General features: G+C 39.9%; 1 protein-coding gene, 1 long non-coding RNA gene and 1 pseudogene across 4 annotated transcripts in view; 2 read left to right on the top strand and 1 right to left on the bottom strand.

Annotated features, from left to right (window-relative positions):
* The window catches only part of PPP1CB (protein phosphatase 1 catalytic subunit beta), a 37,629-nt gene extending 22,403 nt beyond the window's left edge, over window positions 1-15,226 (bottom strand). Inside the window, exons 1-2 of one of the 2 annotated variants that reach the window (XM_067703359.1) lie at window positions 15,084-15,226; window positions 14,725-14,864 (exon numbers count right to left, since the gene is read on the bottom strand). In XM_067703359.1, the coding sequence (XP_067559460.1) occupies window positions 14,725-14,776 (52 nt within the window). In that variant the 5' untranslated portion in view covers window positions 14,777-14,864; window positions 15,084-15,226. Of the gene's footprint in view, window positions 1-14,724; window positions 14,865-15,041 lie in introns of both variants that reach the window. The other variant, XM_067703360.1, reaches the window with a different exon arrangement.
* Window positions 15,192-26,977, top strand: part of LOC137205322 (uncharacterized) — a 30,042-nt gene continuing 18,256 nt past the window's right edge. For both annotated transcript variants that reach the window (XR_010934095.1, XR_010934094.1), the window contains exons 1-2: window positions 15,192-15,659; window positions 15,949-16,088. This is a non-coding gene — a long non-coding RNA (uncharacterized lncRNA). The remainder of the gene's footprint in view (window positions 15,660-15,948; window positions 16,089-26,977) is intronic.
* LOC137205698 (ubiquitin-fold modifier 1 pseudogene) lies at window positions 20,476-21,142 on the top strand (annotated as a pseudogene).

Raw genomic sequence — 26,977 nt, forward strand, 5'->3', positions numbered from 1 at the left:
TATATCTTTTTCTTTTTTTTTTTTTTTGCGGTACGCGGGCCTCTCTCTTCTGTGGCCTCTCCCGTTGCGGAGCACAGGCTCCGGACGCGCAGGCTCAGCAGCCATGGCTCACGGGCCCAGCCGCTCCGCGGTATGTGGGATCTTCCCGGATCGGGGCACGAACCCGTGTCCCGTGTATCAGCAGGCAGACTCTCAACCACTGCGCCACCAGGGAAGCCCTCCTATATCTTTCTTGATACTGGTAAATTTAAAAAAAATTTTTACATTATCAGTCTTTCTAAGCGGTTATCAATTTACCAATCTTTTCAAGGATTTCATTTTTAAAAAAAATCATACATCTTTTTATTTGATTTCTGCTCTTATTTTTATTATATCTTTCCTTCTACCTTTTTTGGTTATAATTTATTCTTCTGTTGTCTTGGAATAGTTTAATGTTCAGCCTTTTTTTCTAATATATACATTTAAAGCTATATGTATCCCTCTAAGCACTGCTTTTAGCTGTAACTGTAAAAGTTTTAACACATATTTTCACTATTATTTAGATCAATGTATTTTGTAACTTTCACTGTTATTTCTTCTTTAGCCAATAAGACATGTGAAAGTATTTACATTACTTAATTTCTAAATACCTGAGGATTTTCCAATTATATGCTATTGATTTCTAGCTTATTACCAATGAATTCAGAGAACATATCTGAGATCTCTCCTTTCTTTCAAATTTAGAGATTTGCTCTATGGTACAGTATATTTTATTAAGTGTCCATACATACTTGAAAAGTATGTAATATCCTACAGTTGCTGGGTAAAGCATTCCATGTGTATCAATTTTACTGTGTTGTTTAAATCTTCTAGATCCTTGCTGATTTTTTTTCTTGTTTATTAGTTACTGAGAAAGGTGCATTAATCTACTATGGTTGTAGTTTTGTCTATTTCAAACTTTTCGTTCTATCAACTTTTCCTTTTTGTGTTTTTGACCTATATTATTACATACCTAAAAAATTTAAGATTGTTATATCATCCTGTTGAATTTATTCCTTTAAATTGTGCAATGCTCTTCTTTCCCTCTAGCGATTCTTCTTACCTTACAGTCTTTTTCTGGCATAAATATATAGCCGACTCAGTTTTCTTTCGGTTAGTATGTGCATAATGTAGTTTCCTCATTCTTTTACTTACCCATCTGTGCCCTTAAATTTAAAATATGTCCCTTGTAAACAGTATATGGTTATGTCTTCTGAGCTTTGTCTGGAGTGTCTGCTCCTCTCACATTTACCATAATCACTGGGAAAACTGAGTTGAAGTACACCATCCTGTCGTTTGTTTTGTCTCATCTGTTTTTTATTCCTTTCTCTTTTCTTACATTTCTTTGGAGTAATTGCTTATCTTTTATTATTCCATTTTCTCCTCTATTAGCTCTTTAGTTATATATTCTTTTTCTTTTGGCGCTTACTCTAGAGATAACATATGCACTTGTGACTGATTTACCACTCTCCAGACTTTTGCTCTACAGCTGTCATATACTGCTCCCATATATTTTAAACTCCACAAGTCACAATTATTTTAAACAGTCCTAATTTATATTTATACACATTTATTCTTATTGCTATCTTTCATTTCTTTCTGCAGTTCTGTGCTTTTATGTGTGATCATTTTCTTTCAACATGAACTTTCTTTAGCATTTTTTAGTGCCATCTATTATCAATAAATTTTCTTAGTTTTAGTCTATCTTTATTTTGCCTTCACTTTTGAAGCATATGCTCACTACATTTAGAATTGTAGGTTAGCATTCTTTTTTTTTCTTTTAGCACTTTAAGAGGTCATTCTATTGATTTCTGGCTTCTGTAGTTTCAGGTGATATATCAACCATCTCTCTTATTATTGTCCTGAAAGTAATGACTTCTTTCCTTTGGGAGCTTTAAAAAATTTTTTTCTTTGATTTTGGGAGTTAAGTCCATGATGGGTCTCAATATGACTTTATTTACATTATTCCCACTTGGAAGTCACAGACCTTCTTTAATCTTATTTTGGTATCTTTCTCAATTTTGGAAAATTCTTGGTTAATATATCCTCTATTGCACATCTCTTGTCCTTCTGGGAATCCCATTACACATGTTAAACCCTTCCATTGTCTTCTGTTGCTTTCTTTCTGTACTTCCCCTCTATTTTTTCTCTCTCAGCACTGCATAATTTCTACTAAACTCTTTTTTTCCCCTAGTTTACTACTACTCTATTTTGCTGTTTCTAATTTGCTAGTAAATGCACTACCAAATTCTTAAATTTAGTTAATATATTTTTTTAGTTGTACAGTTTCCAGGTCTGATAAAATTTTTCTTTTCCTCTTTACCTTGAGCATATTAAATCAGTTATCTTCAAGTCTGTGTGATAACTCTAATATGTGAATTCTGTGGATTTATACCTTTTTCTCCTCTTGATATTTTGGTCCATTAATCCTGTTAGCATTCCTGTAGTATTTCACTGAATGAAATATTTGATTATGGATGAAAAACTGTACAATTTCTATATGACATCTTCCTCCATGGAGGGCTGTTTCCTTTAGCAGCAGAGTACCAAGGACTCACCCACATTTTCTTTTTTCTTTTTTTGACTGTGTTGGGTCTTCATTGCTGCACACAGGCTTTCTCTAGTTGCGGTGAGCAGTGGCTACTCTTTGTTGCGGTGCGCGGGCTTCTCATTGCGGTGGCTTCTCTTGTTGCAGAGCATGGGCTTTAGGCACGTGGGCTTCAGTAGTTGTGGCACACAGTCTTAGTTGCTCCACGGCACGTGGGATCTTCCCGGACCAGGACTCGAACCTGTGTCCCCTGCATTGGCAGGCAGATTCTTAACCACTGTGCCACCAGGGAAGCCCCTCACCCACATCTTCTTGAGGGCTGGTCTACTTCATTTTGCCCTCAATCTTGGAGAGTGGCCATGATGGGGGTCTCAATGAAAAACTCAGGGTATAATATGGCCTCTCTCACTTCATAAAGACTGAACTTCAACTTGTGCCATGCTGGTACTGTGGGGGATGCTGGAATCTCTGCTCATATCCTTAGCTTCCCAGACACTGTTTTCTTCTGGTTTACTTAGAATCTTCCCTTGCACGTGTGTATCTTAAAAATCAATGAGCTTAGGGGGACCTGACTGCAGATTTTGAGGTTAGAGTCTATGTGATTCTCTCCTCTTTTAGACTTAAGTTTCAACTGCTTTAGTCGCCCCAGACTTCCACCTCTCCTCTTTAGTCCAGTAAGACTGCCACTTTTTATTTGGAGTCTATTCCCCTATGCCTCCAGGAGTGACTGTTGAACACACTGGTGCTTTCCTTTTCTTAAAGATCAAAACCCTCAAAAATTTCCTGTGTTGGTTGCTCTTCAACAGTGGAGTGGCTGCTCAAGTGAAAACAGAGAAGTACACAAAATATGATCATTGGGCACACACTAGAAATTCAGACGCTTACGTGAAGAATTTTGAGGAACACCTTGCCAAGGACTAGACACTACTGGCCTTAACCCCATATGTTATCTCAGCAAATGAGTCATTCAACTTAGGTAGAAGCATCAAGGTCTCCTGGTTCCTGATAAAATAATCTTTCTGCACAACCATGTTTACACCAGAAAAGGGGGAAAACACTAAGGCCTGAGGGTCAAATTTGGTCCAATCCCTGTTTCTGTGTGACCTGTGAGTTAAGAGTAACTTTCATACTTTTAAAAATAGTTGGAGGGGGAGGCGGGGGAAGAACAATACTCTGTGACACATAAAAATTATATCAAATTCAAATGTCAGCGTCCATAAGTAAAGCTTTACTGGAACAAAACCACTCTCATTCATTTACGTATTACCTATGGGTACTTTCACGATACCATGGCAGAGTTGAGTAGTTGCCATAGAGACCACATGGGGCACCCTCATGGTTTCGCACTGCTTCCCAGGGTACTAGAAATTGCAGAGATGCAGTTATAACTCAACAGTGTCTTCAGCATCTACTTACTGCTGTGCTGCAACATTTTATTTTACTTTTATTACCAGTGCATACTCATCATGTCAAAGGAAGAAAACTGAAATATGAATGTCTAAGGCCCAGTGGAGTGTGGATTATTTTGTTACTGAATTAGATGACTAGGTATTGTATTTATGACATTATAGCTGTGCTAAAAGAATAAAATATATGTTCACATTAGGAAACTAAGCACTTCTTCAAAACATTCCTATCTCATAGGAAAGTAACAATCAAAAAAATTTAAAATTGTAAATGGAATCTCATCACAGCAGAATTTCTTCACAAAAATAAAAATGAGGCTGCAATGAAAGTAAGCTTCCAACTGGTTCATGTATTAGAAAGTGAGGAAAGCCATTTACTAATGGTGAGTTAATTAAATCATATTTGTTTGGAAAAGCCAAAGAAGTATGTCCTGAGACTATAAACTTGTTTAAGACTATATATTTATTAGTCCTTCCGTAAAGACAGTTCTTGAAGGGTTGAGGACACTGAAAGCAACGTCGATAATCAGTTAAAAAAACAAAAATGATTTTGAGTGGTTTCCTTGGCTCTTGATGAGTTCACAGATATTGCCAATACTTAGCTTTTGCTCACTTGAGGAGCCAATGCTGAATTTGAAATGACTGAAAAGTTAGCCTCTATGAATAGTCTGTGTGGGACAACCACAGGCAAGAATACTTCCGAAGGGACTTCCTTGGTGGCACAGTGGTTAAGAATCCGCCTGCCAATGCAGGAGACACGGGTTCGAGCCCTGGTCTGGGAAGACCCCACAGGCCGCGGAGCAACTAAGCCCGTGCGCCACAGCTACTGAGCCCGCGAGCCACAACTACTGAAGCCCGCGCACCACAGTGAAGAGTAGCCCCCGCTCTCTGCAACTAGAGAAAGCCCGTGCGCAGCAACGAAGACCCAACGCAGCCAAAAATAAATAAAATAAATAAAAAGAATACTTTCAAAGAAGCTAAAGAAACAAACCCAAAACATGATGGAGGTAAAAATACTCATGGAGCAGGAAAAGACTTAGTTGGACAATTTAATAAAGCTTGTGAAAACTGAAGGTGTTTAAAGCTTATGGTGCAATCACTCAGTGGAAAAATATTGAACCAGTGGTATCAATGGTGTATTTCATTAGCTCTCATAAACTTAACCATTGTCAGTTACACAAATGTTTGTCAGAAACAAAAGCTGAATATCCTGACTTGCCCTACCACACAGCAGTTCAGTGGTTTAATAGTGATAAAGTTTTATTGTGACTTTTTTGAGCTGAGGGCCAATATTGACATTTTTCTGAATGAGAATCACCCTCAATCACTACTATCGAGCACTGAGTAGGTTTTATAAATTAGATGTTGCTGCAAACCTGATAATGTTTCTTAATAATTCAACCTAAAATTAAAATGTGAAAAAATACTTATGTGTGAAACATACACTATGCTAAGTCACTCTGACAAGTAATGTTGCTTGTAATCACAAGCAAATGTCAGGTTGCTTTACACAGTTCCAGGGCTGTCAAATGTTAAAACAAGTGAGATCTTCATTCCCTCACAGATTTGCACTGGACACTATTTTCTAAGCTCAAACCACAGTTCTTACAGCATTCTTTAGACCTCAGTGTTAGTGCAAAATAAGTCAAAATCCATTTAATTGTGCAGGTGAGGAGCTTCCACCTAACCTCTCACTGGAATTGACTAATGTGCAATGTTATCACATGATAAAAGGCAAATATTAAGAGAGAACTAATAAAATTCTATAAATACCTTCCAAGTGATGACTAAAATCACTTAACTAAAACCACATGCTTTTGGATTGATAATAGTTTCAGTAGTACCTACCTATCTGTGTTAAGACACCTTCCAAGATGAAATACATAAAATCTCATTATAGATCAGCATTAACAGATGAACACTTCCAGTTGATTTTGATGATACAGAACACTAACTTTGAACCTCAATTAAGCAAAATGTTCTCTTCCCCCAAAAGAAGTCCCTTCTTCTCATGATTACAAAAATTTATACTCCATCATTATTTTTCAAATTTCATATTCATGTAAAAACCTTTTCAATGCAGGTTTGTTTTTTAAATTACAAATGGTGTGTGTCATATATGTCTGTGTTGTGTATACACTAAATTTTATCTTTCAATAACCATCTGCTATTTTCTCCAGCAAGTCCTTACTAATAACTGTCTTCTCTAAAACAGAAAGAATGACAAGGAGAAAAAAACACCTAATTCCACTATTACATCTGCCACATGAAATCTTAGTAATCTTCATTAACCTTTAACATTTTAACCTCTACCCTACCAAAAAGATTCACTCAAGGTTACATACTAATCAACAGCAAAGTTAACATAAATCCAGATTTCCTAAATTTTTTTTCTAAGATGAAACAGCAATTTCTCCATATTTAGTATGAGTCTACTTTAAGCCACAAAGAAGAAAAAAAAGTAAAATTTTTACAGTTGGCTAGAATGGGGAATTTTGGTTTTAAATGAAAGAATTAAGCCACTGCCATAATTTCAATTTATCTTAAGTTTGCCTGCTTAATGTGATTTGAGCCTACAGATGGCCTTCAGGAGCTCTGTATAAAAACCCGAACTGTAATACTGTGTATGCACATACACATGTATACTTTTCTGAGAAGTCCGGGGCTTTCATGATTTCTCAGAGGGGTCTGTGTATTGCCGTAAGTTAAAAAAATCATTCCAGGTAAACTAGTAAACAAATAGATAATGAAAAAAGAGTGAAGAAGAAAATTAACAGATACAGGGGAGGACTAGACATTTCAGGAACAGAAGAAGGGAGCACCCTAGTCCTGTGGTTCTCACGAGTGTGATCCCCTTTTTCACTGTGTTGACATCTGCATGGTGCAAAAGCAATGGTGATTAAAACACCGACACCTCAGCAGAAACCAAATCAGAGGCACTAAATTGCCACACACAGCGAAACAAAAAAGGTCCAGTTTCAATTAAAAATGCCCTTGCCCTTGATTAAGCAGTAAAAACAATCAATTTTCTTACATCGCCACCAACAAGTATACATCTTTTTAATATTCTGCATGATGAAATGAAAGTATCCATGAAGCATTTCTGTTGCATATCAAAGTACAATGGTTGTCTTCAAAAAGAGCACTTGTATGACTGTTTTAGTTCCAAGCTGATATAGCTACTTTCACAGACCATCTTTTACTGGAAAGCACAAGTGACAAACTATGGTTATTCACACTTAAGATATTTAACAGATACTCTTGAAAATGAACAAAGTGAGCCTGTCACTTCAAAGAAAACAACTGACAGTATTTGTTGCTAGTGAAAATTAAAATTTTGGAAACCTTGTATCCAACACCATGAATTTGACAGCTTCTTCATACTTAAGGACTCTTCTGATACCTTGCTGTAATATTAACAAATGTGAATTTTTTGATGTTGTATAAAATGTGTCAACATTTGAACATCTGCATAAATCAGCTTAACCAGTATTTTCAAAACGACCAATGCATGTTACAAAGTCATTTGTAAGATCCATTTAAAATGCAAGACAGATAAATGGATTTTAATGTAAGAGAACAATATTTCAGATTCTACATTACAACTAACCTTTAAGAAATTATCACTTGTCGATTTCTGGTATAATGTTAAAGAATATCCACCATTATCTAAAAAGGCTATTGAAATACTCCTTCCTTTTACAACTTTGTATCTGTAAAAGTACAGATTTTCTTCATATACTTCAACCAAAACAATGTATCAAAACAAACTGAAGCAAAGCAGATATGAGAATTCTGTCTTCTACAAAACCAGACATTAAAGACATGTGCTTATCACTATTATTTTTGTTGTAGAAAACAAACTCTGATTATGTAAAATGAATAGGTTATTATCGTTATTTTACATGAATTAAAGAATATTTTTTTTAAAGAATATTTTAAAATTCTTAGTTTTAATTTCTAACACAGTACTGATAAATAACTCATACAAATCAAAGTTCTTGTCCTCAGTTATTTATTTATTTTTTTTGCGGTATATGGGCCTCTCACTGCTGTGGTCTCTCCCGCCGCGGAGCACAGACTCCGGACGCGCAGGTCCAGCGGCCATGGCTCACGGGCCCAGCCGCTCCGCGGCATGTGGGATCTTCCCGGACCAGGGCACGAACCCGCATCCCCTGAATCGGCAGGCGAACTCTCAACCACTGCGCCACCAGGGAAGCCCCTCAATTATTTTTATGAGTACAGAGTAGTCCCAAGATTCAAAGTTTGAAATCCATTGCTCTCTAGCCCCTAGCCAAAAGAAAGCATACACCGAATCTCCTTAAATCACCTTTCACCATTTAATTCTGCCTAAAAATATCTCTCCCCCTCAGCACCAACATTAATATGTCAAACCAGATTATAAATTCTGAATAATGGGAATAGGAAAGAAATGTTTTATACATACATACATACATACTATGTATGAGTGGTTGTATGCAACAAACAATGTGGAGGGCACATCTGTTAGATCCTCACAAGAAATAGCCTTCCTTTGAGGAGGGTCCAGGGCTCAGTAGCATAAGAAGCCCTCTATTACCTTACACTCAGGTTTATACTAAACAATAACAGTAGCTAACATTTTCTGAGCTTTTATTATGGTCTAAGCGTTCTACCAGTTTAATTGTTACAGATACATTATGAAGCAGGTCGATTATCATCCTCAAAATGCAGAAGAAACTGAGGAAGAGCTGAAATTATAATACATCCAGAACCTGTACCTTTAGCGAGTATAAACATGGTCCCCCACTATAACAATACTTACTGAACTACCTTGAATAAACACTTAATTGAGTATATATCTGTTATCATTCAGGATTCACATAACTATTGCAGTTAAGGTCTGATGTTCATAAAATATGTTCCTTTCTGTCATTATATAACTTAGATCTTTCTCTCACTTTCACTCCAGAAGCCTGGTCATTTTCTTTCACTACTTTGGCTCAATTATTTGATACATATTCAAACAACACAGATGAACCTACAAGTACCTATAAAGTTTGCCTCTCAGTTTACTATTTAAAATAAAAAAGAGCCATAATAACTGCTAAATATTAGAGAAAGCTATATAATAGATGTCCTTAAATATGAAAAGTAACTTTTTTTTTTTTTTTTTTGCATTACGCGGGCCTCTCACTGTTGTGGCCTCTCCCGTTGCGGGGCACAGGCTCCGGACACGCAGGCCCAGTGGCCATGGCTCACGGGCCCAGCCGCTGCGCAGCATGTGGGATCCTCCCGGACCGGGGCACGAACCCGTGCCCCCTGCATCGGCAGGCGGACTCTCAACCACTGCGCCACCAGGGAAGCCCATGAAAAGTAACTTTTGATTTCTCTAAATCTTGAAAATAGTAGGTAGGATTAAGGGAAAAGTTAAAATGGTGTTAGACAAGCACTCAAAGCAAGAAAATGTTTTGATCAATAGTTTGGAAATTGACTAGATGGGAACTCAGGCATAGTCTGATGAACATTCTAAGGATTAAATTCCTTTATGGGGAAATAAACTGTGTCAAAACCTCCAAATTACACAGTGCCAGCATATATCAAGACCCAAAGGCAACATTCCCACCAGATCGCGCATGTAACATAAATACCTCAATTTGTCTTTGCACAGATGTGGGTAAATTTGGGAAGGGAGAGCCCTGAGGTCAGTGACTATTAGGAAGGTTATGTATGTCCTCATAAATCACTTTGCTATACACGTGAATAGTGGGTAGGCAGATTGAAGGACAATTGTCCCTGTCCTTTTACTACTTTTTCTAGTGCATGACAAGTACCCACCCAGACCAGGAACTGAATTCCTCCATTAAACTAGGAAAAGACTGGCAACTAGTTATTTGTACTTACTTAACTTCAGAATGAGTTTCTGCATTTTTAGTCCCCTACTTCTAATTGTGGAATAAACACAATTTCTATTAAAGCATTTTCATTTTATCTTTAAAGATGGAAAATCTCTGAGGTACAGTGTATTTCAGAGAATGAGGTGTAAAAAAAAAAAACTACATTTCACCTACCAATAACCAAGACTTCAAAGGTAATCATATTCAATCTTGGGGGAAGGTGGAGGGTTTACAAAAAGAAAGATGAGTTGTAACCTTAATATCTTTCTGCTTCCTATCTTCACTGATCCCCTATTTTCCCAGAAAGAATAAGCCTTGAAATGGCTACTTACAGCTGCTAGAGGAGCAGTGATCGCTGCCTGAGGGTATAAATTTGTATTCACTCAAAATTAAATCCTAGAAGATTAAACTGGGAATCCCTATCCTCCACCACCACACCACTGCTAAGCCTACTGACATTTACAAACCATTTCTTCTTGCATCCCTATAGCCCAAGATTTCCAGGATCAAGGTTGTTTCTGAAACTTTAATTATTTCTAAATATCTTGACATTCTTAACACTGACGTTATTTTACCTGTTAAGAGTTGTTTGAGAACGTATACTGCTGGAATGGATACTCTGTTAAAAGATAAATGTGGATAATAAGACTTCAGATGCAAAAAACCTACTTGATAAAATTTACTATCTTTATCTCACTAATCCTAAATCTTAATATAATCCTGTCTCTACACTCAAATGTAGATTTCTAAATCCCAATAAATCCTAATCTTGGTTTAGACATTTACCAGAAAAGCTCCAGCTCTGTATTTTCAAATAAAATAAAAATACTCTGGACTACTTCTTCAAACTGTCAAAATTTCCCTCACCTGCTGGAACTGACAAGAAAACCAAGCAACCAACCTAATCCCTGAATCTCTGAACAATGTAGCATCTTTATGCCTTCTCTAGTTTCTCATCTAAAAAGAAGCAAGAGAAGAGAGAAAGTATCCCTAAGACCATCTCCCCTATTCCTCAACCTGCTCTTTTTTAACAGACCTGGCCTTGGGTCTACACAACAACACTATCCCTGCAGAAGTTGAGGTTGCCAATATCAACTAGCACTTCCTTCAAACTGCCTAATCTTTAGACTGCTGGGTCATAATTAAACAATTTAATCAGAAAAGAGGCTTTAACCAGTCTAACAGTTCCTCAAAAAGTTAAACAGAGTTACCATTTGACCTAGCAATTTCACTCCCAGCTATATACCCAAGGGAAATGAAAACATATGCCCACACAAACACTTATACATGAACATTCATAGCAGTATTATGCACAACAGCCAAAAAGGGGAAACAACTCAAATGTCCATCAAGTGATAAATGGACAAATGAAATGTGGTATATTCATGCAATGAAATATTATTCGGCCATAAAAGGAATGAAATACTGACACATGCTACAACATAGATAAACTTTCAAAACGTTAAAAGAAGCCAATCACAAGAGACCACATAATGTATGATTTCATTCAGATGAAATGTCCAGAACAGGCAAAATCTATAGACAGAAAGTATATCGGGGTAGCCAAGTAATGGGAGGAGTGGTGAAGGGAAAAGGGATTTGTTGGCTAGTGAAAACAGGGCTGTGTTTGAGGGTGGTGGTGGTGAAAACTTTCTAACGTTGATTGTGGTGACTGATGGTTGCACAACTAAAAAACCACTCAATTATACACTTCGAATAGGTGAAACTGTATGGTATGTGAATTGTATCTCAATAAAACTGTTGGGAACAGAGCTGGCACAATCTCAACCATCGGGAAGCAGTTTTCCACACAACCCTCTTCCCAAACAAGCAGATTCTACTCAACCTTTTTCAAGTCCTCCAAAATAAATTCAACATTTATAGTCTGAATAAAGCTCCCAGGTGATTTCTCTATACTCCCACTGCCATCCTAACTCCTTTTGGAACTGCTGATCAAAGTAAAAAGCTTTTACTGGATTTTCCAGGATACCCATAGGAACTAGCTTCAATTTCAACAAGAATGTGGTAGCAGGATCACTAAAGAGTGGTAGGCATCTTTGGCTTTGTGGTTAAGTAAAACTTAACTCAAGAAAATATACTGGGACTTCCCTGGTGGCGCAGCGGTTGAGAGTCCGCCTGCCGATGCAGGGGACACGGGTTTGTGCCCTGGTCCGGGAAGATCCCACATGCCGCGGAGCGGCTGGGCCCGTGTGCCATGGCCACTGAGCCTGCGCATCCGGAGCCTGTGCTCCACAACGGGAGAGGCCACAACAGTGAGAGGCCCGCGTACCAAAAAAAAAAAAAAAAGAAAGAAATATACTGAAGGAACATGCACTATCCAAACAATAAATCAGTATACTGTTTTGCATTAAATAATAACAAAAAATTTAAACGTAAAAGGCACTTTGGAAGTGAACATCATTTGGCCACCTAAAAAACACAAAGAAACACATAAAATTACTAAAAGTGTTACAGCTGATTGGTAATAAAAGTTACTAAAAGGGTTATAGCTGACTAGCAATCTGATGTAATAAAAAAATCAAGAATATGTTATGGAACTACAGTCAACATTTTAAAATGAGATCAAGTCCTGCTGATTTCCCCTCCCTTGTACAATACTTTCATTTAATACTGAAAACAAACAAGCAAAAAAACCTAACTATAGCTATTCTGCTAAGCAGCTTTACTTGAATTTGAGTTAATAATTAGCATGTAACATCACTGAAAATCAAGGCAGACAAAAGAATTCTTATTTGAAGATTAAAAACAATTATTTATTAGAAAATCCAAGTCTGTTAGGATGTCTTTGGACAGGTCTAGATTTTGGAAAAGGGAAGGAGAAGAGGAGAATTTAAGAATCCCAGGGAGGCACGGTCAAAACTAAACATACTTCCCGGGATTAAGAAGCAAGTAATGGTACTCTTTACTGTCAGAGAGCAGGCTGAAAAAGCCTGAAAGTCACTTGTTTAGACTGGGAGTTCCCTGAGTGAAGAGACTGTGTCTTATTTTTGGATTCCTGGTGACTGGCACAAAGCAGGTCAATAAATCCTTGCTAATTTAAAAGGGGAAAACGTCTGGAAAATGATCACCCAAAACCAGAACCCAACACGTATGTAATCTGAATTCACAGAAACAAACAGAATCACTTAGCCTATTTTCCTCACCATATCTTTTCTCTTAACAACCTTGAACAATCCACTAGTGAAGTTTCTTAATTATCTATAATCTTAAAAGGGTGCATCTGACTTAAAAGATCCCATATCAAAGATTTAAAAACACATAAGTCTGCTGTGTTTTATGCCTATACAGTATATAAATATGTAAGTTTATGTAAGATAAAAATAAAGAAATTGAGATACAAGCATCAGATTTTTAAATATTTACGTTTACAAGCCAAGTTCATGGTGAGCATAAACTTCCCCCAAAGTTAACAAGATATTAAAATTTTTAAATAGCTACACTTCCCTCTTATAACAATGCGTAACTACAATACATACACTTTTTCAAAGCAAATGTCTCACAGACCCAGTAAGATGTTCACATCTGTGTGAACACTGACTGCAGGCACCAGGGGGCCTCCCAAGAATAACTTGATAGTAAAGGAAAAGGCAAACAAGAGTTCCTGGTGAAACTTTGCTTCTTCCTCAGTCTTAAGAGACTCAGTCTTAGACTGCTGGAAGGCTTTCACATCTGGAGCAAGTATACTGTAGTTTGTTACACAACGGGTACACAGAGAACTGATAAAACACCGACACTTTGGCTGAAAAAAGGAACTAGCGCCCTCCCTTCCGCCCCCCAATCACACAATCTTCTTCTGCGATGATTTTCCAAATGTAAGTACACATTGTTTCACGGTGGCAAACAATTATCTTCAGGAAATTTGAAAGCCAGTAACAATGGATATGTAATCCTTCCACGGCTTCTGACAGAGAAAACAATAATTTATTTTTTTAAATGGCGTAATTTCTTTCCTACACACTCACAAAGCAGCTAGTGATGACGCAAATTTTAGGGTAAAGGGATTCACTGGCAGAAGGCAGCGACTGACTCTGAATAATACCCTGGCCTCTCCATCTCTTCCCTTTCCCTCAATCCCCGACCCTAACATAAAACTATCCAATTACAAACAGAAGGGCCCAGAAACTTCAAAAGCTGCTAAGACCTGTAAATATCTTTTAAACACAAGAGAGGCTTTACAATCGACCTTTTCTAAGTTTGTGCAGAAATTAAATCCTGCTCAAACCTGCTAAAATTCTCAAACCCGAAAACCAATCCCTTCAGCAAACGTGTCTACATTTTTCTTGGGTGCACCTTCAGCTCGGTCAAAGACTTTTGGCTTACTATGCTTTAAAGCTAAATAATACATGGGCGGGACTCAACTCCCGCTCACGTTATCTTCTCCTTGAATAGAGTTTGTCCTGTAGCATCATGTAAAAATGCCGAACAGATCAAACAGTCGACTCAAGGAGAAGATTTTTAAAAATTCACTCCGGTAACAAGAAGCGGAGGCATCCAAGGGCAAGGCACAAAGAGAACAGAGAAGAAATACACGTCCCACGGGCGTACAATGCCCCGGAGCACGCATCCCGGCACCCTCCTCGCGAAGGGTCACCCGGCACCCCCGCCGGCGCGCCGCCGTGCGGGTCCCCGAAGGTCCGCTGGGGCACTACTTGCCTGCGGGGACAGCCCCTGACGCCCGGCCTCCCCTCGGCCGTGTTCCCGGAGGCCGCTCCCCCCGGCCCACCAGCTTCTTTGCCCCCTCCTCGGGGGCCGCCTCGGGGCGGGAAGGGGGGGTCCCCTCGGGCTCCGGCGGCGGAGGAACAAGGAGGGCTAAGGGAGGCGCCCCCTCCACGCGGCCGGCCGGGCCCCGACTCACCCTCCAGCAGTCGGGTGATGAGACTATCCACGTTCAGCTCCCCGTCCGCCATCTTGTCGGCACCAGACGCTCCTTCCCAGCAGCGGGAACAAGGGCTTCTCGACGGCGGACGCTGCGGCGACCGCTCGGCGTTCCCTCACCTAGAAGTCACGCGGCGTTTCGACCCCGGTTCCAACTCCCCCTTCCCCCGGGCCCTCCCCCCACCCCCTTCCCACCAAGCAGTGGAGCGCGCACACACTCGGAGGCACCCACGAGAAAAAAAATAAATAAACAAGTGGAGCCCCCAAAAACCGGGCCGCGTCAGACCCAGCCCCCACCTCCTCTTCCTCCTCGGCACCGCCCAACTCCGCAAAGCTCACCAGCGCCGCCGACGGCCCCTCCCGCAGCGCCACTCACTTCACACCGCCCTTCCCCGCCACCGCGCCACGCAGCCCTCCGCGCAGGCGCACGGCTCACTCGCTCGCGGCCCCGCCTCGCCCGCGGCCTCCGCGCAATCGCACTGGACTCGGTTCTCCCGCCGCCGCCGCCGCCGCGCCACTGCCTTCGCGCAGGTGCGGCGGCCTCTCTCGCCACTTCCACTGCGCCGAATCTTCGCGGCTGCGCAGGTGGCGCCCCTGAGGCTCCCAGGGTTTGCTGCGCTGGGGAAGCTCCCATTACGCAGAGCGCGCGTAGGCAGCGCTGACCTTCCCGCTTCCCAGCTTCCCGGGTCTAGGGCGCTCAGCAGATGTGGTTGTGCGCTTTCCGCCTTGCTTTTGTTTTCTTGGTTTCAGTCCCTGGTTTTGCAAGTAGTTCCTCGTTCCCGGTAAGCGGGAAACGCGGACTGCGTTACCCATGTTTGAAACTGGGTTTACACGTTTGGAAAGCAAGAAGGGGTTACTCTGCTGGAGCAGTTTGATGTTGCACGTAAGGGGTTTTATACCTTACGGTTCCACAAGGTTGGTTGCCCAAGTGTCCCTGGATGAAATAAGTTAAAGTGGGCCCTGGGAGGGTCAGCAGTAATAATATTTTACATGGGTACCGTTGTCTGCCTTCTATAGAGCGCTTTCACATATCTTACATCTTCCGTTCTGTGGATACTGCTTTTCCACAGTGCATTTTGAACAAGAAAAATACCTTCATTATATATTGCTTAATCATCCTACCTTGTAATTGTTTTTGCATTTATCTCCTGCACTCGACCGTGAGCTCCTACACGGTAAACCCAATTTATCTTTGTGCCTGCAGCTCCCGCTGTATCTGGTATGTAGAAGAGAGGGACAAAGAAACGCGGAGGCTCAGGAAGGTTGGTTGCCCACCTCTTCTTTCCACCACAGAATTCTGCCTCTAGAAAAGCAGGGGAAAGAGTAGCCACGCAAAGGATCTGGGTAAGCAAGAGTTTTTGGCCTGTTCTCAGAAGTGGTCAGACCAAAAGTCTTCACTCATTCCTCAGGTGTTTGTCCAGAAACTCACAAACAAGATGCTGTCTCAAGCTCAAGGCAGTGCTTCTCCCACTCACATATCACTAATAATAGCTAACATTTTTGAGATCCCTGTATGTGCTCTGGCACTGTTTTACATGTTATAGTACATATGTTATTTCATTTAATCCTTACACCAGCCCTGTGAGGTAGGTACTATTATTATCTCTACTTTGTAGATGGAATTTATTGAAGCACAGTATGGTTAAATACCTAGCCCCAAGTAAACGGCAGATCTGGGATTCAAACCCAGGCATCCTAGTGCCAGAGTCTGCACTCAACAATTGTGATATACTCCCTCTCAATGTATGTGAACTGAGATGCTTAAATATGCATGTGTTACAACATAAATGTCGAGAACAGAAATCATACTTTTTTGGGGAAAAAGCATTATCCAATCAAGTGCTTTATGATGGTTCAGATGACTTACAGAGATAGGATTTCCTGATCCCTTTTTTTCTAGCTTTCTCTCCATTTCAAGATTTAGCTTGTGGATTGATGGTGAACACAGAACAGGTGACAAGCTATAACGGTGATCCTGTCTGGAGTAGTTTTCACAGACTCTTATTGCCACCAGTTCATCTTAGGGCCTTTATAGGTGAAGAAATGGATCCTCATCAAACTCTTTTGTTAATGACCATTTATTTATACCCTGCTTTATTTCAGAAGAAGGGATTTAAAGTAACTTACGTAAATACATGAAGTAGGATAAATTAAAAATATGTACAGAGAAAAAGAGCACAAAAGAAAACCAAGAGTGGGAAAGATAAGATAAAACCAGCAGTATTGTATGTAAAATGCATGGTGTAAGGTCCTATGGTTTGCTAGGGATAAGTCACAAATATGATTCTAAGCTTTCTAGCAACCAAGGAAAATTGCAACCAATGAGTAGCAAGTGGAGTAAGTGTTCTGGCTGAGCTGGAACTGAGACTTGAATAGACCAGCTTGTGGAGTTGGATGCCACTTTCCCAAATCTCTTCCATGAGTCTCTAAAAGAGTAACAGAATGTTTAGAACACTTAAGGTGTCTTCTTATCCTCCAATTTTCATGGGGCCCATGAACCCCGTGAGAAAGAACTTTGAACCCTGTCCTCCATTAGGGTTTATATATATTCAGATATATTTAAGGGACAAGGGACACTCAAAGGAAACTGGATTGCACAGAGAGAAAGTGAGCATCTTAGAGAAAATCACCCCAAGTGGAGGAGGGCAGAGAGAGTCTGGTCTCAGCAGAGTTCTGGGAATCAGAAGAGCTCAGAGGTTCTGAGTACCGTCTGGTACTGCCTGCAGCTGGAGATGCCCCTTCACCCCCACCCCACCAGGTTTTCTAGTGCCTTCGAATCCTGGGTAAGAAGGGACTATTATAAAAATGAAAGAGCTCTATCACTAGGGGCCCAACCAACTTTCCTGTGGGATCCCCCTCCAAAAATATTATATAAGAATTCAGAATCAGTTGTCTTCAGATTTTGAAGCTTAGTGCATATACTATGTATTACTTAACACCCCAGCAGCTTCTGGGGCAGCTCACTATAAACTGAAGCATTATTTTTTTTTTAAAGAAAATCATATGAATATCCATGTCATGTAAGGTAAATAAAGACTGCATTTTGCCTCATATCAGTTCAAGTCAGAGTTGCCGTTAAAGCAGCCTCCCCACCCCGAATAAAACATATTTATTGAAGGAAATTGGAAAACAAAGAAAAAATATAAAAATCACCTATAATTTCACCAGCCATAGCTAACCACTTTTCTGTTTTATTTCTGAATATATATTTATATATATTTATATCATATATAATATAATTATAAATATATTTATTTATATAGACATATATATGTCTATATAAATTTACACCAAGGAAGTAGAGCATTCTTATGAAACTTTTCGTAAGCCGAAATGTCATAAAGCAAAGAAGCAATTACCCTAGGACACATCTTGCTAACAGGTGCACAAAATAAATCGAGATAAAGCACAGATGCTCACAGACACAGTTCAAAGTTATGGCAGCCTGATGCTGAGATGCTGAGTATAGTTCCTAGAGAAGGAACTTGGCGGTGCTTGATGTGTGCATTTCCTCTGTAATGGCTTGCTGCAGAACTAACGCTAATCACTATTTTTACTTTCGCCTTTTCGGAAAAAGATACTCACGTAGGTCTTTCATAAAAGCAAAGTTGCATACAGTGAACTTTCTAAAAGCAGGGAATAGATAGATAGATGTATACCCATTTTGTAAAATGGGGATCATTCTTCACTTCCATTTCATCCTACTTGGTTATGTGAGTTTTCGTGTCACATTTATGTGAATCTCAGTTTTCAAAGTTTATTTAGACCTTAAAATGTGGATAAGCGGTTGAGGGCAGAGGAAGAGGTAAGAGGTGGAGATCCAGAGGTCAGAGGAGACAGTGCTGCAGGCAGCAGCAGCAACAGAGGCAGTCAGAGCCACGATGAGGTTCAAGGGTAGGCGGGTACCAAAGAGACAGAAGCCTCACTTGACAGATACTGACTCTCAGGAAGTTCTTGGCCTGAGTGTGAGCAGTGGTCCATGGGCAGAATGGGGGTTGTCAGTTAGGGAAGTCAGCAGCTTGGAAGCAGGACACGAGAAGGCTGCCATTGGTGTAGGAGCAATGTGTGGTGGGCAGCAGCTCTGTAGAGCACCTGAGCCTGGAGACCAGGAGACTTTAGAGCAGAGGACTGGCAGGGAGTGGTTCTGACTGCATGTAGGAAACTGCCTCCCTCTCTTTCTGGACATGTGGCAAGACTTAGGAAAAGGATCAGGCTAAGGTCCCGCTCCTGATGAGACCAGGATTGTTAATCCAAGAGACTAGAGGGCAAACTATTAGCTAGACTCCCAACCCAGTGTGGCTTTAGATAGTGGTGTGTGGGAGCCAGCTTACACTGGCTCATGAGAGCCAGTTGTTAAACTTTCAGAGAATTTTGCAAGCCAGTTGTTAAACAGAGTCATTATTTAAAAAGTAAATTATATAGACTTACAAATAAATATAACAAAAACAAAGGTAATTATTGCTCAAGATTCATCACGTTCTATTTATGTTGCTACATTTTACTATTATGTATAGTCTAAAGGTTGTTAACATGTACTGTATCTGTATGGTGGAAATACTATATAATGAAATGCTGCTATGCATCTCTTTCCAACTCTACCTTCAGTGATATTATATTGGCCATAGTGAGAGCAGTATTTACACCAAGGAAATTAGCACATGTTACAAATCTATCAGCTTTTTCCACCAGAAAGCTGGTTGTTAAACATTTACCAGCATACCACTGGGCTTAGGGAGGCATAACATGCATGTTAATATCCTTGGGTAATTCCAGAAATGTCTGTGGAGGGAAATTGGACTTCCTGATTGTAAAGGACTTGGGGAATCATGATTTAGGGTCTTAATAAAATCATGATTTTATTTGTACTTACTGACAGGAAATACCTGGGCCAGACTAGTACTCAGAGGAGCCCAACTATCACTGTGCTGAGATCAGAAAGATGTCCCTATGGAGTGTCCTCAAAGAAGGCACTTTGGAACACAGTGAACAGCAGCCTCATGATTCCTTTTAGTAAACACAGCACAGACTTTCATAGGGATGTTTTATATGCCTCTTGATATTAGCCAGTAGCCAATATGGTGTGAAAGTGAATAGGTTTAGGTAGCAAAGTGTGAAGGTTGTGATAGTGATATATAGCTCTTTGCTGCCTTGACTAATCCAGGATAACTTATAAATGAATGAATCAACATTCATCAGGCTGTCCTTCCATGAATAGGATTCCTCTTAATCAAGTCTTTAATAGTCTTAAATGGCAGTAAGTTCTAAATTTTACTAGATATACCTTGAGGGCAGCCATTCTGTATATCAAATGTCATAGACTTTTGTAGTCAGCTTAATTCAAGGATACTGAGAAACCAGACAAGGACACATGCATCAGTAGAAGGCCACCCCTGTCAGTACAGAGCCAGACCTGGTATACACCTAGGCAGGGCCAAGAATTTTGCTTAGGATTTACTTTTGGTTTCATTTCAATACACATGTGAGAGAATAATCAAGCACCAGAGTGATCAGCTAAGCCATAAGGCACGTCCTCAGTCATTTTAGCCCCCCAAATTATAAAGCCAGGTATAACCAAATACCTCTTCCCCTGCCCTTGGCCAAAACCCTCCCCCTTCCTCCAGTTCTGACACCCCCAACTCTCTCTCTCTCTCTGTCTCTCTCTGTCTCTCTGTCTCTGTCTCTGTCTCTCTCTCTCTCTCTCAGTGGAACATTGTCTCTTAAGGAAACTCTCTGGTGTATGCTTCAAGATAAAATGATCACAAAATAAATGCCTAGGTTAGCGTGGGGTTTCTGTCCAGACCGGCTGCACCATGTCGAAGGTTTCCTTTAAGATCACACTGACGTCGGACCCGCAGCTGCCGTACAAAGTACTCAGTGTTCCCAAAAGTACACCTTTTACAGCAGTCTTAAAGTTTGCAGCAGAAGAATTTAAAGTTCCTGCAGCAACAGGTGCAGTTATTACCAATGATGCAATAGGAATAAATCCTGCACAGACTGCTGGAAATGTTTTTCTAAAGCACGGTTCAGAACTGCGAATAATTCCTAGAGATTGTGTTGGAAGTTGTTAATATCTGCTGCTTGGAACATAAAATCCTCTTCCAGAATAAATATTGGTATTTTTATTGTTGTAAAATTGGAGTCAGGCATTTGAAATCCTATGAAAACACCAATAGTTGATGAAGTAATGAAAGGTAGCTCTCTGTCCCTTCTTGTTGTTCACACTCTTCATGTGAAGAGGGGACACTTCTCTGTTGAGGGTGTCATCACCATAGAAGGTCACATTACTACCTCACAGCACACACAGGTGGTTCGTTGGGGGTAAATGGGTTATCCACCTGTGTCATAACTGGAGGGTGCTTCTGATCATTCTTTCTGAGAACATTTGGAAAATTAAAACTTACTGAATCTTCCTATTTGTCTTTGAGTTAAAAATGTAAAAACTTATCAATCCATACGTGGCAGTTTGCTTGATAGCATCTGACTTGCAGACACAAAAATAGTTGAATTCTTCATTATATATCGTTTATGATAAAGGATCACATCAATGAATAACTGTCTTTTTATCATTTAGCTTGTTTTAAAGTTTCAAACTTCTTGAGTTCTTATAAATTTTAATTTAAAATTCAAATAGCCAAAAATTGAATTTTTGATCTAAATTGAATTTTTGATCTAGCCCCTTACGTGTAACATTGGTATCCCATGCCAAAGAGTTTGAGACTAAAGTAGAAGCATCAGTTGCTGAATTATGCATTCCTTTATTGATCTTTTTTAAAAAAAACCTTTAAAACAGAAATCCTAATATCCTAGAATATTAGGATGATATTTCCAAATAACGTTCGGGGAGAAAGTATTGTTGTAAAGAAGATCTATTGTTCACAACAGAGCTCAAGGAAATGCTAACTGAAATGCTCACTAATTCTACCTACTGAAGACCCAACATTTAAGGAAGTGTTAAGATTAGTTACTAGAATGAATAAGAAGCTAGGAAAGGCAGATGGGGAAGCCCAGATGACCAGGCTTCTAGTAAGAAGGAAAGAAACAAAAATGAAGGGGAGCAGAAAGCTGTAACAGAGTGTCACAGAAAAGGCCAAACTGGATAGACAAAACTGCAGAGGCTATGTTGGGAAGAACTGAAAGGAAAATAAAATACTTGACATTGTTGTGAGGAGCAGAAGGCAATCAGAGAAAGCAAAGCATAGGCCTCGTCAACATACAGATTTCAAAATTCCCCGTAGAGAATCTAAAGAATGATAGGCGTAAGGGAAGATTTTATTTGCCCTTAGAGAGGACATCAATATCTGTGCACATCTTGAAAGGTGAAATGAAGGCTCGTAGTGACTGAAAACCAGTGCTTGACTTGCTGTATTCTAGATGGTAAGCTCTCTGTAGGCAGGCCTGGTGTCTGTCTTGCTCTTTCTAGGCCTGGAAATGTAGGCTTTCATTGAAAATGTGTAGAATTATTCATGGATAAAGTATTTCTAAGACCAGTTTTTATCTAAGTGTGCATAGGCTCTAGGTTCATTGGGAAAAAAAATAATGCAACCGAATCAGTATCCAAAGGGTAATGTTGGTTAAGTTTAATGAAGTAACTAGATATTGTTCATATGTTTGACAAATGAACGGCAGGATTCTGAATTGTAAAGGGAAAAAAAAATTGTGCTGAGGTAGTATGTTGCTAATGTTTGGGGAATTTTTTATTTTTATAAACAAAGTCTGATGCTTAAAGACTCCTGGTCTTTAACAACATTAAGCCTCAGTTAACCAGAAATTTATGAATACACATTTTCTGAATTTTTGTTTTATTTAGATGTCCCCCATTCTGTTTCTAGCACAAAATTCTGCCTGATTTGTTACATTAATAAGTTTTATGATGTCTTGTACCATAATTTGTTTAATATTTTTTTCTTTGGTTGGAAAATTTTATTGCAGTAAGTTCTTAAAAAATATTTTCTTAAAGAACTAGACATTTTGTTATTAAATAAATGTGATCTGTAACTTTTTGTGCAGAATGTTTTGAAGTGTTGTATTTAGTTTAAATGCTTTATTGGTACATAATTAATATCTTGTGAAAATACATTTTCTTATACCATAAAAAAAATAAATGCCTAGTAATTGAAGGAGTTAACTGTATAACTGTTAACTATAAGACAATTAAAGTTGGAGGGCTGCTATCACAAAGGATGACTAATTTTTGAAGAGTTGATCTGTGGCTCTTTTTTTTTTTTTTTTTCCCCTCGTAATTAGATTACAGGGCTGTCTATTTAGGTCACTCCCTAGTTTGTTACAATAAAACCATGTCATCTACCTATATGAGATTGTTTCTCTTTCAGTGTTCTCCTATCTTTCTCATTCAAAGATATTTAAGAAATAACTCAATGTGTTTGTTGGTGAAGAAAAGTACACCAAATGGGAAAGTTTGTTTCAAATAAAACAGTTTAAGTGTTTTGTTTCTAATGAAGGTGGCTCTCCTCATATAGTATATCAAAATTATGTTTGTCACCTTTTCAGTTGGAGAAGGTTTGCTTCTGAATGGTTTCATAAGTCTCTGTTTCAGTTGGCTTTGGTAAATAAAACAAACAAAGGGATATTAAGTTTTTAAATGTAGTTATAAAATGAGTGGCTCTCCCCTAAGACCACATTAAAATTAATGGCATGTATCTCCTAAAACTAGAACCAGATGTGTCTGTGAGCTGTGAAAAATATTTATTGGAGTGACATCAACCCTAATAGACCCTTTTATATAGGAAACACTGGTTAAATAGAATATTTTTCAGTTATTCAAATCTTGATTCAAACCAAATCTAGTCTGCTATAAATACATTCTTAATTGAAATACCCTAATGTTACTTATTATTTGAGGACATCTTATAGCGAATAGACCCCCAAAGCAAAGTGAATAATGAATTGTTTCAGTATTTATGAAATATTTAGTATGTTTGATTCTGTACTGAAGAAAACATGATCTTCCCAACTTTCAAGTGGTTTAATGGCTATTTGGGAAAATGACCACAAAATGATTTGGATAGTGGGAAAAGCATTGGCTTGAAGTTGGGAGACCAAAGTAGCTGAATACCCTTAAACAAATCTCTCTGTCTTTCTGAACCTTGGTTTCATTACCTACAAAATTAGTTGCATTAATGATCTCCAAAGTTTCTTCCAGCTCTAACAAGTCTTTGATTCGAGGACACAAAAATGAAACCCAAAATGTAACATAATATTGTACAGGCTGTCCCCAACTTAGGAACTGGATCAACTCCAAAAGGTCAATTGTTTGGAACACAGAATATATTTTCCCACAGAGACTGTGGTACAAGTGGTGGTTAAATCCTAGATCCGTCTGCAAAATCAATTTAATCCTTAATGTAACTGTAGAAGAGTATCCATGGTAATATGGACTCTAACCACCAATTACGTATAACGAAGTTTATGGGAAAAGCCATTGAGGGATTCCAATTTGGTATGGCAGAAAACATCTATCAGTGTTTTTTCCACTACCTGAAGCAATAGGCATGAAGCAATTCTAGTTCTAATTTACAGGCAGACCTGGGCCCCAAATGGTAAACAAAGCCTGGACTGGCAGCATGGAGAGTGAGGCTCTGATACCTCTGATCTCATAAGGGGGGCAGGGGTCGGGGTGGCTGAGGACAGTTCATGGTGTCTGGAGTTTTGGTTGCCAGGAAGGAGTTGGCTCCAAACCAAAGGATAGGGAATGTAAGGGCAGGAGGCAAAAAAGGGAGTGAACATGTATGTGCTGGAAACTTTTAAGAGAAAAGATGCAATTACTTTTTTTTTTTATTGGAGTATAATTGCTTTACAATGGTGTGTTAGTTTCTGCTTCACAACAAAATGAATCAGTTATATATATACATATGTTCCCATATCTCTTCCTGCTTGCGTCTCCCTCCCTCCCACCCTCCCTATCCCACCCCTCCAGGTGGTCAGAAAGCACTGAGCCGATCTCCCTGTGCTATGCGGCTGCTTCCCACTAGCTATCTACCTTATGTTTGGTAGTGTATATATGTCCATGTCTCTCTCTTGCTTTGTCACAGCTTACCCTTCCCCCTCCCCATATCCTCAAGTCCATTCTCTAGTAAATCTGTGTCTTTATTCCTGTTTTACCCCTAGGTTCTTCATGACATTTTTTTTCTTAAATTCCATATATATGTGTTAGCATACGGTATTTGTCTCTCTCTTTCTGACTTACTTCACTCTGTGTGACAGACTCTAGGTCTATCCACATAAAAAGGAATGAAATTGAGCTATTTGTAATGAGGTGGATGCAATTACTTTTGATCTCACTCCCTTTGTGGTTGAGGAAGTTGAGGCCTAGGAAGGGTACATTGCACTGACTTAATAGCAAAACTAGGACTTGAATCTAGACCTAATGATTCTTAGCCCAGATCCCTCCCCTCCCCTCTCCCCCTCCCCTCTGGCTGTCATGCTGTGCAAGAACCTACTCTTTTCATCTGCCTCTGTTTCCTGCACAGGAATCCCTAGAACCCTTTACCCCCACCCCATCCTTATCCTATTTTTCATCCTCTGGTCTTCCAGGGCAGTCTGGTCAACGATCAGCACAGCAGTTTTCTGTTTTGCCCATATGTGGTTTAACAGTGCCACCAACTCAAAGAATGACTTTCTAGTTGCCAGAAAGAAGCCCCTCAGACTCCTCTCCAGTTTGGTACAAACCACCTAGAGAATGAGACCGAGTAATCCCAAACTCGGGGATTGAGGTACTTCTAGTAGTGATGTTTCTGTTAAGACAGAACCCAAACTGGCTGGGCGAGCCAGTGTCCCAATGCCCAGGTGACAGGCATTGCTCCTTTGTCAGAAAGAAGGCTTCTGGCAGGAGGTTCCTAAGTGTACCATGTGCTGGGAATTTTTACTATCACATTTAATCCCTCTAAAAATCCTGTGAGGTCAGTATTTTCCCTTTCATAGATGTGGGAATGAAGACTCAAAAGCCTTCGGCTTGCCTTGAGTCACCAGGTTGGTCTGATTTCTGAGCCCTGCTGGAACAGCCAGGCAGCGCACCTTAGAGACTGGGGCTGGTTCGGTGGACCAGCTCTGGAACACTGTTGTGAGAGGAAGTGGGAAGTGAGGAGAAGGGTGGGCCCTGGCAGTGGCTGTAATCTGCTTTGATGGCAGGGATAGCTTGCTCAAAGCAGGATGGGAGTGGGCAGAAGCTGGGTGATTTCTCAGTAGGGCAGATACTTCCGGAATGAGAGGGAAGGAGGGTTCATTCACACCTACAGCCAGGGGGAGGGTGGGGAATGCCTGTCCCACACACCTGAGAGGGCTCCCGGGCCAGGCCAACAGTCCCACTTACGCAACCCTGATTTGTCCATATTTTATGCCAGGCCTGCCGGAGTAGTGCTCAGGAATGTGGTTCAGATCCTGAGCTTTTTAGAATTCCTGAGGGAGAGAACAGTGAGGTCAGGTAAGGCCATAATACAACTGGTGCAGCTGAGGGGGCTTGAGCTGGGTTGTGAAGCATTGTGGGGTTTACATCAGTGCCTTTCACATAAAGTGTCTGTGTGTTTGTTGTCAGAATCATCTAGGGAACTTTTGGAAAATACCAATGTTTGATTTCCCTTCCTCCCCTTAGGAAGTCCTATCTAATTCTCAGCATTGGGAGTAGACGAGTAGATATTTTCAAACAATGCCCTAGGGAATTCTCATAGGGACATGCATCCCTCCTCCATTTTTCACTGGCATAGATCTCAAAAGATAAAGCAAAACATAACAAAGAGACACTCAGGTAGGAGAGCCAGGGGAGGGCTCTTCCGGTGAAGGGATCGTTTCTGGTGAAGTTTGCAACAAAGTATAAGGAGCCTGGAATGCCTGGGGCAGAGGGTGTACACAGGGAGTGGTAGGAAATAGGGTGGGGTGGTTAAGATGAGCAGTCAAGAAGGAACTGGAATGCTGGGCAGGAGAGTTTAAACCTGATGCTGTTTGAAACAGGCAACTGTTCATGTATTCTCATTCAGTGATTATCTATTGAACACCTACTCTGTGCCAGGCACTGTGTTATGTGCTGGGGATACAGCAGAGAACAAAATAAAGTGTTTGCTCATCAAGTTTGTATTCTGGTAGAGGAACTGTAGGGTGATCAGTCCATCCCAGTTTGCCTGGGACTTTCTGTTTTCTGGGGTTTTTTTAGGGGGGAGTTAACATTTTATTATTTTTAAAAAATTAATTAATTTATTTACTTATTTTTGGCTGTGTCAGGTCTT

Source organism: Pseudorca crassidens, chromosome 14 (assembly GCF_039906515.1).
Source record: "Pseudorca crassidens isolate mPseCra1 chromosome 14, mPseCra1.hap1, whole genome shotgun sequence".
NCBI classification, from domain to species: Eukaryota; Metazoa; Chordata; class Mammalia; order Artiodactyla; family Delphinidae; genus Pseudorca; species Pseudorca crassidens.